This window comes from Phyllobates terribilis, unplaced genomic scaffold (genome assembly GCF_046119375.1).
Source record: "Phyllobates terribilis strain yellow unplaced genomic scaffold, ASM4611937v1 Scaffold_1__5_contigs__length_1240528914, whole genome shotgun sequence".
NCBI classification, from domain to species: domain Eukaryota; kingdom Metazoa; phylum Chordata; class Amphibia; order Anura; family Dendrobatidae; genus Phyllobates; species Phyllobates terribilis.
In genome coordinates, this window is record NW_027362761.1 from 1,060,308,238 (window position 1) to 1,060,325,462 (window position 17,225).

A 17,225-nucleotide genomic window follows, 5' to 3' on the forward strand; every position below is an offset into this window, starting at 1 on the left:
TTTGGAGAGAGTTTGGACGGATGTGCGTGGTAATCTTCAGGAGGCCAACAGAAAATCTAAAGACTACTTTGATAGGAAACGACAGGAGGTTTTGTTCGCTGTTGGTGACATGGTTTGGTTGTCCTCTAGGAATCTGCGGTTGAGGATTCCTTCTAAGAAATTGGGTCCCAAGTTTGTAGGGCCCTTTAAGGTGCTTCAGGTTGTCAACCAATCTGCTGTTAGGTTGGAGGTTCCTACCTCCTGGAGAATTAATCCGGTATTTCATGTCTCTCTGTTAAAAAAAGCTGTTGTGTCGGATGGTGACGCCTCTGCCTCTGTTCCTCCAGTGGTGGAGGACGGGGAATATGAAATTTCTCGCATCCTTAACTCTAGACGGTATAGAGGTAGTTTGCAGTATCTTGTGGCCTGGAAAGGTTTCGGACCCGAGGATAACTCTTGGGTGAGGTCAGATGATGTTTCCGCGTCCAGACTTATCAGAGCGTTTCACAGGAGATTTCCTGATAAGCCTGGTCCTAGGGGATCCGGAGGATCCTCTTAGAAGGGGGGGTACTGTTAGAACCTTGCTCTTAGGTTTTTTCCTTTGCTGGTCACATGACCTTGTTGGCCTATTTAATCCTGCTCCGCCCTTCTGGCTTTGCTGGACTTCATTGTATAACTACTTTCTAGCTAGCCTGTGCTCTGTATCTAACTCTGTTAGTTTGCTTGGTCTACGGACCTCTATGTTCTATATATTTTGTTTGTTCGTCTGTCTGCTACTATTTCTGTTAGGAGGTGTCCCATTTTCCTCCCAGTCCTTAGCACTTGTAGGGATTCCTTCCCCACATCTATAGGTCTCCGTACAGACTAGCTTAGGACTTTAGCAGGTCTGATCGCAGGATCAGGTTCCCTGTTACATCGTAGGGATTCAGCTGAGTTCTATCGTAGGGACAGATCTCCTCTCTTTCCTTAGCTCTAGTAGCAGAACATAACAATAGCCATGGAAGAATCTCTGGCACTGTTGTACAGAGACACAGTGTAATTCCACCCACAACACCACTTTCCCAGTCATCCTCACACTCCCAGGCCAGTCTACAGCCATCGTTAGCACAGGCATGGGAGAAAAGGCGCCCATACTCGGCAAACCACCCCCGAGCACAGGCTCTGAATGCTGGCATTGCTAAACTACTGGCCCTTGAAATGCTATCATTCAGGCTGGTGGAGACTGACACATTCCGTAACTTTATGGCATTGGCAGTCCCACAATACAACGTGCCCAGCCGATTTTATTTCAGCAGGCAAGCCGTCCCTGCCCTGCAACATCATGTGGAGGGAAAAATTAAACATGCGCTACAAAACGCCATCCGTAGCAAGGTCCACCTGACCACCGATGCGTGGACCAGTAAGCATGGACAGGGACGATACCTTTCCCTCACTGCCCATTGGGTAAATGTTGTGGAGCCGGGTACAGATCTTGAGAGTGGCGCTGTACGTGTTCTGCCAACTCCAAGGATTGCAGGAATCCAGTCTGTACACATTGACTCCTCCTCATACTCCAGTTCCTCTGAATCAGCGCTGCAGGAGCCGTCACGGTCTACCTCCACATCGACCCGTGAACGGTTACCTGTTATGGTGACCAATATGAGCACAGCTGTGGCCAAACGTCAACAGGCCGTATTAAAATTAATTTCTTTGGGGAATCGAAGCCACACAGCGCAGGAGCTCTGGAATGCCATCAAGCAGCAGAGCGACGTGTGGTTTGTGCCAGCGAATCTCCAGCCAGGCATGGTAGTGTATGACAATGGCCGAAATCTGGTGGCAGCTCTGGGCCTAGGCAACCTCACTCACATCCCATGTCTGGCACATGTGCTCAACTTGGTCATGCAGAGTTTTTTGAGGGACTATCCGGATCTTGATGCACTGCTTCACAAGGTCCGCATAGAGTGCGCTCACTTGCGGCGTTCCAGCAATGCAAGATCACGCATTGCAGCTCTGCAGCGCCAATTACGTCTTCCGGAACATCGCATCATATGTGACCTACCCACCAGGTGGAATTCAACGTTACATATGTTGGAGAGGTTGTGTGAGCAGCAGGCAGCAGTAATGGAGTACCAGCTGCAGCAGGCGCAAACAAGTCGCAGTGCGCGCCGTTCACACTTCACCACCACTGAGTGGGCCTCTATGAAGGACATTTGCCACGTTTTGCGTGCCTTCGATTATTCCACGCGGATGGCGAGTGCAGATGATGCACTAGTCAGCATGACTATCCCCCTTATCTGCCTGCTTGAAAAAACACTGCAAGCACTAAGGGACGAGGTTTTGGAAGAGGTGGAGGATGAGGAGTCACAAATGCCATCTGCTTCTCTACAGTCTGCGCAACGTGGTTCCTCACAAAGGCCTAGGCAGGGGACACTTTGTGAGGAGGATGAGGAGGAGTCAATGGATGAGGAAGATGACGCGCCCCCTGGGACATATTCCTTTTTGAGGGGAATACCCGGCACCGGATCAGATGGGGTGTTGTAGTCTCCGAGCGGCTGTGACCCGGTCCCATGCCCAGGGCGTCAAGCTATGTGTTATGTGGCAGTCCTTACTGATGTTATTAGAGTTCTTTTTGTGTCGACTACGCCACCCGTTGTAATGCGGTCACTGTGGCCGCCGCTGCAGCAGGGTCCGCTGAGGCTGATGGTGGATGTGCAGCTTGGTGGGATAACCCCCAACGGGAGGGGTATAGCCTCAGAGGGGACAGGCGCAGAGGATGGGGGTTGTGGTGGTGCAGCATAGATGATAAAGGAAGACAGAGTCGGGTTGTGCAGTTAAGGGTTTTACTCACTGCTGATGTTCCTGGTCACTCTAGCTCCAAGTGACCACCCGAGCCGTGCTGCGTCCACCAGGTCCTGGATCCGGCCAACCCCCAAACAAGTCCGGAGCGTGGCCCTGAGCTCCCCCTCTGTCCTTTCTTCAGCCGTCCCCACCAGTGATTCACCTAAGTCCAGCTCCCTCGGGCCTTCTGTTGGGCAACCTTTGGCCTTAGGTTCCCTGACCCTTCCTGTGGTGTGCCTTCAGGGTGAATGTAGTGGGTGACCGTGACAGACACTGCCCACGGTCTCCGGTCTCTGGCTGGGGAATGTCTTTACCCCCACCAGCTTGGGTTCCGGTACCCTCTTGCTGACTCCTCACCCGGTGCTCTAATTTGGGTTCTTGGGTCCCTTCTTTGTCTCCCTCTGGGTCTTTCTTCACTCCACTCTCTCTCTTCAGGGCCTCTCTTTCTTTCAGCTGCTCCTCTGCCAGCTTCCGCTCCTCCTCTCCTGCTGACTTGTCCTCTGCACTGACTGACTCTCTGCGTCTGACAGGCTCCTCTGCGTCTGACCCTGATCCTAGTTGGTGCCCTCCTTATATATCCCTCTATGTGTGAGCTCAGGTGACCAGCACCCAATGAGCTCCTATCACTACCCAGACTGCTCCCCCTATCTGCCCCTACACTACATGGGATGTTCCTCCCCCCTCCCACTCCAGCCAGGAACAGGCTCGGTCGCACCTGCACATTTCTAAGTGGGAGTGCCGTCGGCCTGCTCCCCGGAAATGGGATGTATGTAGTGCATGCAGTCTATCTGAGCTCAGTTCCACACTCCATCCTTACCCGGGAGTGGAATATCACACCTCTGGCTGAGGTGCAATACCCCTGTAGCAGCCGGATCCTCAGGGTGCTACATTCCCCCCTGGCAAATCACAGCACGTCCTCGGGCTGTAAAGACATAAAACACCATAACATACAAAATTTTTTTTTTTTTTTTCATATAAACATATAAAACATATAAAACATTATATAAAACAGTAGATATATTTATATAAATAACATTCTCGTCGTCTCTTTCCTTCTTCCTCCTCTGGTCACCGTGCAACTCGTGACCAGGCAAAGTGCGACCGAAAAGCAGTTTCTCATAAAACCAGTAGGGGGCGCCTTAGAAAGCGCAACTATGTACAGGGGAGTTTGGCCGTTCTCAGTCCCCGGCCAAGTAAAGGGATGGCTGCTCACAGTCCTCAGCCTGGTTTGGGTAGGGGACACACGGGTTAAACTGTTCACTGGTCCCTACGGGGACTAAACTTTAAAGCAGCCACGGTTACTTGGGTACCCCGACAGGTAACTATATACAGTCCTTTGTACTATCTCAGTCATAGTACCTTCTAGCCTTGAACCCGTCCGGGTCTTCTGGCTCCTCCTCCCTACACCGCAACTCCTCCTCTGTCAGGCGATGCACGTGGAGGGCGTAAGGTCCCTTGGCACACTTGTGCCGGGTGAACGTTACCTCGTCACCGACGTAGAGGTCACGGCCTTTGTGACCCTCTGGCAGGTGGGACTCGACATCCCGTCGGGTAACGAAGACGTCACCCATGGTGTTCCGGTCCTTTATGAAGCCCCACCCATGCTGCGCATTAAACTTTATTACCGTCCCGATGGTACGGGGACGATCTGCTGCATAGGGGTCCCTTCTGGTCCGACTCTTTTGCTCCGCGCTGCGGGTCCGGGCCCATTGCTCTCTGACCCGCCTCTCCTCCCGTTCTCTCTTAAACTCGGCCAGCTGTTGACGGCAACACTCTGTGCGTTCAGCTGCAGCTGCCCGAGTCTCTCCGGTGAACCCCATCAAATCTTCTCCCGTGGGGTCCCACACGAATTGGGCTTCTTCTAGTGGAGGCGAGACCCGAGTCACGGGCTTTGGAGCCGGGATCAGGGGCTCACACAGGGGACCTAACTTCTTTTGTCGCTCCAGTTCCAAGAATTCTTCGGGCCAGATGAAGGGCCGCCCGTCCGGCCACGCTAGCTGGCTGAAGGGGTCCTCTCCCAGATTTGGCACCCTTGATGTTACGGGTGCGGGCGCGATGGTGGGGGCGCCCAGGTTGCCCAGGCCTTGCGGCCAGGCCGGGGGCATCTGGAAGGTAAATGGAACTGTTAACACGGCGGCACCCTGGGCCACCTGGCCTTGCGACCAGGCCGGAGGCTCCGCGGAGGTAGATGGCTCTGCTGGGGATGCGGCGCCCGGAAACGCTAGGCCTTGCGACCAGGCCGGAGGCTTCCCTTCCTTCGCCACGCTCCGGGTCACGACGCGTGACGTCACTGGGGTCGCGACGGCGGCTTCCGGTCGGGGCCTAGTCGGTGGCGGTGTCATGGCGGTCTCGGGTACGGCAGGGGGACTTTCGGGCTCTGCGACGGGGAGCTGGGGCAGGTAAGTGGTCTTCCGGTATGGGGTATAGGCATCCCCCTTACCTGCTGCCATGCGTCTCGCTCCCTCTTCTGCGCCGTCTCCGGCCTTGGGTCCTCTCGCGTCATCCGCAGAGGTAGTCGGTGTCTTCTTCCAAGGGAGCGGGTTCCGTGGACGGGTTCCAGCTTGCTGGGCCATCTCCCGGCCCCACTCCGCCAGGATCTCCCTCTGCACTCGGGCCATCCTTCCCGCGAGGCCCTCCAGGGCACTCCGCGCGCACTCCCGATCTCGGGGAAGCTGCGCCAGGATCTCCGCTAAGCCTAGCGGGGTTGTTGACTCTAGCAGGCTCCTGACCATCGGGTCGGTGCTGCTCTGCTCTTCTTCCGGCAGGCTCCTGGCCAGCGGGCCGGTGCTGCTCTGCTCTCCTCTTTCTTCCTTTTGCAGGCTCCTGGCCAGCGGGCCGGTGCTGCACTGCTGCCGCTCCATTCCCGGGTCTACTCTTTCTCTCCTCGACTCCGGGTGCTCTTGCTCTGGACACCTCGCCTCCGGGTGCGCTCGTTCTAGACTGCTCCAAGCGACACCCATCTTTGCTCTTTTCTTTCGTCTCCTCCCACTTCGAGGGCGGTCCCGGGGCAACTCGGTGACTGTCAGCTCCAGGGGTAGTTCTTTCACGCTGACTGACACCTCCAGCATCACAGTCTCTGTTGGTGGGGGCGGTTTCCACTTTTGGCGCCATTTTCTGTCCCGGCCCACGATGGGAGGTGGCCTCTTGCCCTCCTTTGGCACGCCCATAATGGCGTCCGCTGCTCTTCCAAGGCGGGAAATCTGCGGTTTTGGCGGGAATCGCTTCCCAGTGGCGGGAAACTCTGCAGATGGCGGGAACAAGCTGGAAATGGCGGACAATCGGCGGGAAACGACTGGTGATGGAGTCCGATGGCGTGGACCCTCCGGAACCGGCAGGAGTCTTCTTTCTGAGGTAAACTTGCACTTTTCTTCAGGCACGCAGTACCCGGGTGTTGCGGGCACGTAATCCTGCCGACTACGCCAAAGTTGACGCGCCCCCTGGGACATATTCCTTTTTGAGGGGAATACCCGGCACCGGATCAGATGGGGTGTTGTAGTCTCCGAGCGGCTGTGACCCGGTCCCGTGCCCAGGGCGTCAAGCTATGTGTTATGTGGCAGTCCTTACTGATGTTATTAGAGTTCTTTTTGTGTCGACTACGCCACCCGTTGTAATGCGGTCACTGTGGCCGCCGCTGCAGCAGGGTCCGCTGAGGCTGATGGTGGATGTGCAGCTTGGTGGGATAACCCCCAACGGGAGGGGTATAGCCTCAGAGGGGACAGGCGCAGAGGATGGGGGTTGTGGTGGTGCAGCATAGATGATAAAGGAAGACAGAGTCGGGTTGTGCAGTTAAGGGTTTTACTCACTGCTGATGTTCCTGGTCACTCTAGCTCCAAGTGACCACCCGAGCCGTGCTGCGTCCACCAGGTCCTGGATCCGGCCAACCCCCAAACAAGTCCGGAGCGTGGCCCTGAGCTCCCCCTCTGTCCTTTCTTCAGCCGTCCCCACCAGTGATTCACCTAAGTCCAGCTCCCTCGGGCCTTCTGTTGGGCAACCTTTGGCCTTAGGTTCCCTGACCCTTCCTGTGGTGTGCCTTCAGGGTGAATGTAGTGGGTGACCGTGACAGACACTGCCCACGGTCTCCGGTCTCTGGCTGGGGAATGTCTTTACCCCCACCAGCTTGGGTTCCGGTACCCTCTTGCTGACTCCTCACCCGGTGCTCTAATTTGGGTTCTTGGGTCCCTTCTTTGTCTCCCTCTGGGTCTTTCTTCACTCCACTCTCTCTCTTCAGGGCCTCTCTTTCTTTCAGCTGCTCCTCTGCCAGCTTCCGCTCCTCCTCTCCTGCTGACTTGTCCTCTGCACTGACTGACTCTCTGCGTCTGACAGGCTCCTCTGCGTCTGACCCTGATCCTAGTTGGTGCCCTCCTTATATATCCCTCTATGTGTGAGCTCAGGTGACCAGCACCCAATGAGCTCCTATCACTACCCAGACTGCTCCCCCTATCTGCCCCTACACTACATGGGATGTTCCTCCCCCCTCCCACTCCAGCCAGGAACAGGCTCGGTCGCACCTGCACATTTCTAAGTGGGAGTGCCGTCGGCCTGCTCCCCGGAAATGGGATGTATGTAGTGCATGCAGTCTATCTGAGCTCAGTTCCACACTCCATCCTTACCCGGGAGTGGAATATCACACCTCTGGCTGAGGTGCAATACCCCTGTAGCAGCCGGATCCTCAGGGTGCTACAAAGACATCTGTCCAGAGGAGGGAGGTACACAATGCTCTAGTAGTCAGTATCTAGAGCGAGGGTGGGGTGATGCAGAGCAGGCAGAGATCACGCCTCAAGCAGGGGACAGCGTTTCTTGGCCAGTTGGCAGTCTGCAGCACATGGTTGATTTCATGCTGCAGTGCCTGAGAAACGATCGCCGCATCGCCCACATTCTCAACACGGCTGATTATTGGGTGTCCACCCTCCTAGATCCTCGCTACCGGGACAACTTACAAAGCCTCATAACACCGTTGAACCGGGAGCGTAAAATGCGGGAGTACCAAGACGCACTGGTGCATTCCATCATGTTCTCCATTCCAACCGAGAGCAGTGCTGCTAGTGCTTTACAAAGCAGCTCAGTGCATCGAGGCAGTGGAGGAAGCTCTGCACAAAGAGGGAGCAGAAGCAGTGCCTCAGCACAAGGCAAGACCAGTATGGCCGAAGTGTGGCAAAGTTTTGTGTCCCCGCCGCCACAAATGTCTACACCATCACAGACGGCTCCAGTCAGCAGGAGGCAACGTTTCCGTCAGATGGTGACAGACTACATGTCTTGCCCTCTTAGTGTACTCCCAGACGGCTCTTCTCCCTTCAAGTTTTGGGTCGGTAAGCTAGATACATGGCCAGAGCTAAGTCAGTATGCATTGGAGGTGCTAGCTTGCCCTGCTGCTAGTGTATTATCGGAACGCGTCTTTAGTGCCGCAGGTGGTGTACTAACAGACCGTCTCATGCGACTATCCTCCGATAACGTTGACCGGCTTACTTTTCTCAAAATGAACAAGGCCTGGATCTCTCATGAATTTGCCAGTCCTCTTCCAGAATAAATAATTGTTGGCAAAAGTATCCAGGTCTCCTGTTCTGTTCATGTTTCTACCACCTGAACTGTAATCCCTGAGCTCCAACACTGCCAGTTGGCGCTCGGAAGTGCCATCTGCACAGTCAACACTTGCTGCCATGTCATTGGGGTTCAGTAACGTCAGCTGTTCCCCTGCTGTGCGGACAGCAATTTCTCCTGCTCTGTCCACATTCTCACTACTACAGATTTTAAAGTTGCTCCAGTTACACCTCTGGCTCCTCTGTTTTCAGTATTATCCCTGAGCTCCAACACCGCCAGTTGGTGCTCGGAAGTGCCGTCTGCACAGTCAACACTTGCTGCCGTGTTATTGGGGTTCAGTAACGTCAGCTGTTCCCCTGCTGTGCGGGCGGCAATTTCTCCTGCTCTGTCCACATTCTCACTACTACTGATTTTAAAGTTGCTCCAATTACACCTCTGGCTCCTCTGTTTTCAGTATTATCCCTGAGCTCCAACACCGCCTGTTGGCGCTCGGAAGTGCCGTCTGCACAGTCAACACTTGCTGCCGTGTTATTGGGGTTCAGTAACGTCAGCTGTTCCCCTGCTGTGCGGACGGCACTTTCTCCTGCTCTGTCCACATCCACTGTACTACTGATTTAAAACCTCCTCCAAATACACCTCTGGCTCCTCTGTTTTCAGTATTATCCCTGAGCTCCAACACCGCCAGTTGGCGCTCGGAAGTGCCCTCTGCACAGTCAACACTTGCTGCCATGTTATTGGGGTTCAGTAACGTCAGCTGTTCCCCTGCTGTGCGGACGTCAATTTCTCCTGCTCTGTCCACATCCACTGTACTACTGATTTAAAACCTCCTCCAAATACACCTCTGGCTCCTCTGTTTTCAGTATTATCCCTGAGCTCCAACATCGCCAGTTGGCGCTCGGAAGTGCCGTCTGCACAGTCAACACTTGCTGCCATGTTATTGGGGTTCAGTAACGTCAGCTGTTCCCCTGCTGTGCGGACGGCAATTTCTCCTGCTCTGTCCACATTCTCACTACTACAGATTTTAAAGTTGCTCCAATTACACCTCTGGCTCCTCTGTTTTCAGTATTATCCCTGAGCTCCAACACCGCCAGTTGGCGCTCGGAAGTGCCGTCTGCACAGTCAACCCTTGCTGCCGTGTCACTGGGGTTCAGTAATGTCAGCTGTTCCCCTGCTGTGCGGACGGCAATTTCTCCTGCTCTGTCCACATTCTCACTACTACAGATTTTAAAGTTGCTCCAATTACACCTCTGGCTCCTCTGTTTTCAGTATTATCCCTGAGCTCCAACACCGCCAGTTGGCGCTCGGAAGTGCCGTCTGCACAGTCAACACTTGCTGCCATGTTATTGGGGTTCGGTAACGTCAGCTGTTCCCCTGCTGTGCGGACGGCAATTTCTCCTGCTCTGTCCACATCCACTGTACTACTGATTTAAAACCTCATCCAAATACACCTCTGGCTCCTCTGTTTTCAGTATTATCCCTGAGCTCCAACACCGCTAGTTGCTGCTCAGAAGTGCCGTCTGCACAGTCAACGCTTGCTCCAGTGTTATTGGGGTTCAGTAACGTCAGCTGTTCCCCTGTTGTGTGTCCGGCAAATTCTCCTGCTTTGTCCACATCCACTGTACTACTGATTTAAAACTTGCTCCAATTACACCTCTGGCTCCACTCTGTTTTTAGTATTTACCCTGGGTTCCAGCACCGCCAGCTGGTTCTCAGTAGTTCCATTTGCTCTTGTACCTTCTACTACCCATCCGGGTTCCAGTACCGTCAGCTGGTTCTCGGCAGTGCCTTTGGATTAGGTGCCTCCTTCTCGGTATCCAAGTTCCACCAACGTCTGCTGGTCCTTGGTAGTGCTTTCTGGCACAGGTACCTCCTGCTTAGTAACCAAGTTCCAGTACCGTCAGCTGGTCTTCGGCAGCTCCATTGGCTCTTGTACCTTCTGCTACCCATCCGGGTTCCAGTACCGTCAGCTGGTCCTCGGTAGTTCCATTTGCTCTTGTACCTTCTACTACCCATCCGGGTTCCAGTACCGTTAGCTGGTTCTCGGCAGTGACTTTGGCACGGGTACTCCCTCCTGCCCAGCCTGGTTCCAGCACGCCAGCTGTTTCCGGGTAGTGTCAACGTCACTTTGCCTCCAATGCGTTGTCCTGTCGTGTTGCGGTCGGGTTAGCCGACTCTATGGTGCCTGCAGTTTAGGTGACTCCTATGTGGGCTGCGGGATCAGGCAATGAAGGCTGGTTCCATAGTGCCAATAGGACAAGCACCCCCTGTAGGACTGTGGGTTTTGGTAACTGCGGCCGGCTCGCGGCCTTGAACTTTTTTTTACATGGGTACCTTCTGCTACCCATCCGGGTTCCAGTACCGTCAGCTGGTTCTCGGCAGTGCCTTTGGATTAGGTGACTCCTTCTCGGTATTCAAGTTCCACCAACGTCTGCTTGTCCTTGGTAGTGCTTTCTGGCACAGGTACCTCCTGCTTAGTAACCGACTTCCAGTACCGTCAGCTGGTCTTCGGCAGTTCCATTGGCTCTTGTACCTTCTGCTACCCATCCGGGTTCCAGTACCGTCAGCTGGTCCTCGGTAGTTCCATTTGCTCTTGTACCTTCTACTACCCATCCGGGTTCCAGTACCGTCAGCTGGTTCTCGGCAGTGACTTTGGCACGGGTACTCCCTCCTGCCCAGCCTGGTTCCAGCACGCCAGCTGTTTCCGGGTAGTGTCAACGTCACTTTGCCTCCAATGCGTTGTCCTGTCGTGTTGCGGTCGGGTTAGCCGACTCTATGGTGCCTGCAGTCTAGGTGACTCCTATGTGGGCTGCGGGATCAGGCAATGAAGGCTGGTTCCATAGTGCCAATAGGACAAGCACCCCCTGTAGGACTGTGGGTTTTGGTAACTGCGGCCGGCTCGCGGCCTTGAACTTTTTTTTACATGGGTACCTTCTGCTACCCATCCGGGTTCCAGTACCGTCAGCTGGTTCTCGGCAGTGCCTTTGGATTAGGTGCCTCCTTCTCAGTATCCAAGTTCCACCAACGTCTGCTGGTCCTTGGTAGTGCTTTCTGGCACAGGTACCTCCTGCTTAGTAACCGAGTTCCAGCACCGTCAGCTGGTCTTCGGCAGTTCCATTGGCTGTTGTACCTTCTGCTACCCATCCGGGTTCCAGTACCGTCAGCTGGTTCTCGGTAGTTCCTCAGCTTTCTTGTACCTTCTGCTACATTTCCAAGTTCAAGCTTTTTGAAATGGTTCTTGGTAATCCCTCTGGATCTCCCTGACGAGGACCCTGAAGACCAACCCTAAGAAGACGAGGACCCCGAAGACAACGACCCTCAAGACGAGGACCCTGAAGACCACCCCGAAGAAGACGAGGACCCTGAAGACCACCCCGAAGAAGACGAGGACCCCGAAGACGAGGACCCAGAAGACCAACCCGAAGAAGACGAGGACCCCGAAGACGGGGACCCCCGAAGACGACGACCCTGAAGACCACCCCGAAGAAGACGAGGACCCTGAAGACCACCCCGAAGAAGACGAGGACCCCGAAGACGAGGACCCAGAAGACCAACCCGAAGAAGACGAGGACCCCGAAGACGGGGACCCCCGAAGACGACGACCCTGAAGACCACCCCGAAGAAGACCAAGAAGATGACCCTGAAGAAGTTGACCAAGAGGACAAAGAAGAGAAGACAAGCACCAAGATACAGAAGAACAAGAGACAGAAAACCAAGAAGCAGAAATACAAGAAGCTGCAGAACAAAAAGCGGAAGAACATTAAGCATAAGACTAAAAATCAGAGCAAAAGATAATATCTAAATTATAAGCAGAAGATGACTAAGCAGTGTATGGGGGTGAGTCCGTTCCTCCTCGTGGTGCCCCTGGAAAAGACCTGCTGCTGCAGGCCAAACTGAACGTGGACAAATCCTGTTGTAAATCTTTTGTGACGGGCAGAACGAAAGGTGTAATGTCCAACCTTTTATAGATAACAACTACAGGAATGCCTGTCACAAATAAGAATATAATGAAGAAGAAGAATATGAAGAAGATGAAGAAGTAGAATATGAAGAATGTAAAAAAAAAGAATAATACGAAGAAGGTGAAGAAGAAGATGAAGAAGGTGAAGAAGAAGAGGATGAAAAAGATGCTGAGGATGATGAAGGAGAAAGTGTGGGAGAAGTAAAAAAGAAGGTGAAGAGCATGGAAGTAGTGAAACATAAATATCTGACAAAATATAAAAATACTTAACATAGTCAATATTTCCGTAACTCAGAACGTCTTAAAAAAAATATTAATTCCTGCTATTCCATTTGATTGGGCTAAACCTCTATGCCTTTATTGTCTCCCCCACCTCCCCCAATACATTCTACATTATTCTTAGTTGTTTTCCTTCATGTAGAATTAACCTACAAGGAAAGAAAGGGTTTATTTTCATTCCGATATTTCTGTCCCATTGACTTGCATTGGTTTCCGGTATCGGAATCGGCGATATCCGATACTTTTTCGGTATCGGTCCGATCCAATCCGATCCGATATTTCCCGATATCGGAAGGTATCGCTCAACACTAGTTATAATATAATAAGTAGCCCAGGGAAAATACTTGAAAAAAAAGCAAAAAAAAAGCAAAAATGAAAATATAAATTTATAGTTTATTAGATTAATTATGTACCTCATATGTACAGAATACATACATGATATTGTGAAACCAAATTGGCAGTACTGAAAAACTAGAGGATGTATCCATAGAAAGTAAATAAAAACTTATCATGTGACTAATTTCCCCATATTGCATAACGTCAGTGACTTCTGTGATAGGTCTAGTCATCTCCTTTTCTTATACAAATAAGACACAAGGAACATTTAACTTTCTATGGAAATTCTAGCAGCTGCATAGTATACTTGAATTTCTTCACATTTCTTGTAATTTCATTTAAAGGTGAGATCATTTTAATCTATCTCCATCATCTGTCGGTTTATCATTTTAAAGTTAGTCATGATTCATTGAAATGTTTTATATGATTTCAAGCTTTAATTTTTGCTTTTTGTATGTTTATCTTTCCTTAATTTCACAGATTCAAATGGCCAAGTGGACAAAATCATCTGGAAATGATGAGGATACTACATGTCTTGACCAGTTAGAATATAATCAATTGGATGATCAGTCAATAAAATCTTTCATACCAAGTGGTAAGTTTTTCTTATTTTTTATTACTGAATTATAGCTGATAATAATAATATAAATTTTATTATTTTAACTTTTTGGCTTCTATATATATTATTCCCAAGGAAATAATTTTAAATGGATGTATAACATGCTCATGGGACTTGTCTTCTTGTTCCCTCTCTGTGTTGGTCATCTAGTCTAGGCTATATGTATGGTAGATGTGTCCCTGGTGGACTTGCATTAAATACTGTAGAACTTGTACTAAGAAGAAAAATTAGAAATTCAGTTCTCTCCTTAGATGATTCTACTATTTTTACTGTATGATTTAAAAGTGAACTATAGTTTTATGTAAAATATAGCGTTGGCAACTTTTTATTAGTGACACTTGTTAAATGGGTTGTCTCATGAATAAAACCCCTCTACCTATGCCCTACTAGGAATATTGCCCCCTTAGACTCAATTATAAGCCAAAACAGAGAGCTACTGGTGGACCTGAACTGTCCATGCATTTTTTTATTTTGATGGTTGCCATGTTACATACTACAAGTCCCCTGCAATGTTTTAGAGCTCTATGGCCCTGAAGTTTCTTCTCCCACCAAAATCAGCTGATTGCCAGAGGGTTACCAAAGTGTCTCTTTTAATAAAACAACCTCTTTATTTGGAGCGTTTTCTCAATGCTTTAAAGTTAACCTAGACTCAATTAAATAGAAAACATTTAAAATGTATGAGCTTCATCTGAGATTTTACAGCACATGTAGAGTATAAATCTTTTTTTGTTGTAGATTCTGTTGTAGATTCAATATTGTACTATCACTATTGTGCTAGCTATTAAACCCGTTCTACGCCCGGGTGGCGAGCATTTTTATTGGTATATGCTCCCCCATCATGGTAAACACACGTGGTCAAAATTGTTGGCACCCCTTGTTTAATGAAAGAAAAACCCACAATGGTCAAAAAAATAACTTGAATCTGACAAAAGTAATAATAAATTAAAAATCTATGAAAATGAACAAATCAAAGTCAGACATTGCTTTTCAACCCTGCTTCCACAGAATTTTTAAAAAAATTAAACTCATGAAATAGGCCTGGACAGAAATGATGGTACCCCTGAAAATAATGTGACAAAAGGGACATATTAAATCAAGTTGTGTCTACTAATTAGCATCACAGGTGTCTACAATCTTGTAATCAGTCAGTGGGCCTGTATATAGGGCTACAGATACTCACTGTGCTGTTTGGTGTGTACCACACTCAATATGGACCAGAGGAAGCAAAGGAAAGAGTTGTCTCAGGAGATTAGAAAGAAAATTATAGACAAGCATGTTAAAGGTAAAGGTTATAATACCATCTCCAAGCAGCTTGATGTTCCTGTGACTACAGTTGCACATATTATTCAGAAATTTAAGATCCATGGGACTGTAGCCAACCTCTCTGGACATGGCCGCAGGAGGAAAATTGATGACAAATCAAAGAGATGGATAATATGAATGGTAAGAAAAGAGGATAACTTCTAAAGAGATTAAAGGTAAACTTCAAGCTCAAGGAACATCAGTGTTAGATCACACCATCCATCGTTGTTTGATCCAAAGTGGACTTCATGGGAGACGACCAAGGAGAACACTATTGTTGAAAAAAAAATCATAAAAAAGCCAGACTGGAATTTGCCAAACTACATGTTGACAAGCCACAAAGCTTCTGGGAGAATGTCCTATAGACAGATAAGACAAAAATGGAAGTTTTTGGCAAGGCACATCAGCTCTATGTTCACAGATGGAAAAATGAAGCATATCAAGAAAAGAACACTGTCCCTACTGGGAAACATGGAGGAGGCTCTGTTATTTTCTGGGGCTGCTTTGCTGCATCTGGCACAGGGTGTCTTGAATCTGTGCAGGGTACAATGAAATCTCAAGACTATCAAGGCATTCTAGAGAGAAACGTGCTGCCCGGTGTCAGAAAGCTTGTTTCAGTTGCAGGTCATGGGTCTTGCAACAGGATAATGACTCAAAACACACAGCTACATTCACCCAAGAATGGCTAACAGGAAAACACGGGACTATTCTGAAGAGGCCTTCTATGAGACCTGACCTAAATCCTATTGAGCATCTTTGGAAAGAGCTGAAACATCTGGAAAAGGCAACCTTCAAACACGAGGCAACTGGTGCAGTTTGCTCATGAGGAGTGGGCCAACATGCCTGTCAAGAAGTGCAGAAATCTAATTGACAGTTACAGGAATCATTTGATTGCAGTGATTTCCTCAAAAGATTGTACAACAAAATATTAAGTTAAGAATACCATCTTTTCTGTCCAGGCTTATTTCATGAATTTAATTTTTTTTTAAATTCTGTGGAAGCAGAGTTGAAAAGCATTGTCTGACTTTCATTTGTTCATTTTCATAGATTTTTTATTTATTATTACTTTTGTCAGATTCAAGTTATTTCTGTGACCATTGTGGGTTTTTCTTTCATTAAACGAGGGGTGCCAACAATTTTGACCACATGTGTATGCTCCCTTATCCTGGTATATGCTCCCCCATCCTGGTATATGCTCTCCCATCCTTGCCCCCAATCCTGGTGTATGCTCTCCCATCCTGGTATATGCTCCCCCATCCTGGTATATGCTCCCCCATCCTGGTCCATGCTCCCCCATCCTGGTCCATGCTCACTCATCCCGGTCCATGTACCCTCATCCTGGTATTTGCGTTCCCATCCTGGTATTTGCGCCCCCATCCTGGTATTTGTGACCCAAATCATGGTATATGCCCCCCATCCTGGTATTTGCTTCCCCATCCTGGTCCCCCATCCTGGTGTTTGTGCCCCCAACCTGTTCCCCCATCCTGCTATATGCTCCCCCATCCTGATCCCCCATCCTGTTATGTGCTTCCCCAATCCTGTTCCCCCATTCTGGTATATGCTTCCTCATCCTGGTCCATGCTCCCCCATCCTGATACATGCTCCAACATTCTGGTCCCTCATCCTAGTATTTGTGCTCCCATCCTGGTATATTTGCTCCCCCATCCTGATCCATGTTCCCTCATCTTGGTCCATGCTCCCTTATCCTGGTATTTGTACCCCCATCCTGGTATTTCCTCCACCATCCTGGTATATGCTCCCCCATCCTGGTATTTGCTTCCCCATCCTGGTATATGCTCTCCCATCCTGGTCTCCCATCCTGGTCCCCAATCCTGGTATATGCTTTACCATCCTGGTATATGCACCCCCATCCTGGTCTATGCTCCCCCATCCTGGTCTATGCTCCCCCATCCTGGTCCATGCTCCCAATTCTTGTCTCCCATCCTGGTATTTGAACTCCCATCCTGGTATATTCTCCCCCATCCTAGTCCATGCTCTGCCATCCTGTTCCATGCTCCCTCATCCTGGTTCATGCTCCCCCATCCTGGTCCATGCACCCTCATCCTGGTATTTGATCCCCCATCCTGGTATTTGTGCCCCCATCTTGGTATTTGTGCCCCCATCTTGGTATATGCCCCCCCATCCTGGTATTTGCTTCCCCATCCTGGTCCCCCATCCTGGCATATGCTCCTCATCCTGGTCCACCATTCTGGTATATGCTCCCCCATCTGGGTCCTTTATCCTGGTATATGCTCCCCCATCTTGGTATTTGCCCCCCATCCTGCTCCCCCATCCTGGTATTTGTGCCCCCATCCTATTATATGCTCCCCCTTCATGATATATGCTCCCTCATCCTGGTATATGCTCCCCCTTCCTGGTATTTGTGCACCCATCCTGATC

The 17,225-nt window shown here is 50.2% G+C and overlaps 1 protein-coding gene across 1 annotated transcript in view; it reads left to right on the forward strand.

Moving 5' to 3' along the window:
• Positions 1–13,092: 13,092 nt before the first annotated feature.
• LOC141158977 (macrophage scavenger receptor types I and II-like) overlaps positions 13,093–17,225 on the forward strand; it is a 64,597-nt gene continuing 60,464 nt past the window's right edge. The window contains exons 1-2 of the mRNA XM_073645421.1: positions 13,093–13,248; positions 13,385–13,499. Coding sequence (XP_073501522.1) covers positions 13,391–13,499 — 109 coding nt within the window. The 5' untranslated portion in view covers positions 13,093–13,248; positions 13,385–13,390. The remainder of the gene's footprint in view (positions 13,249–13,384; positions 13,500–17,225) is intronic.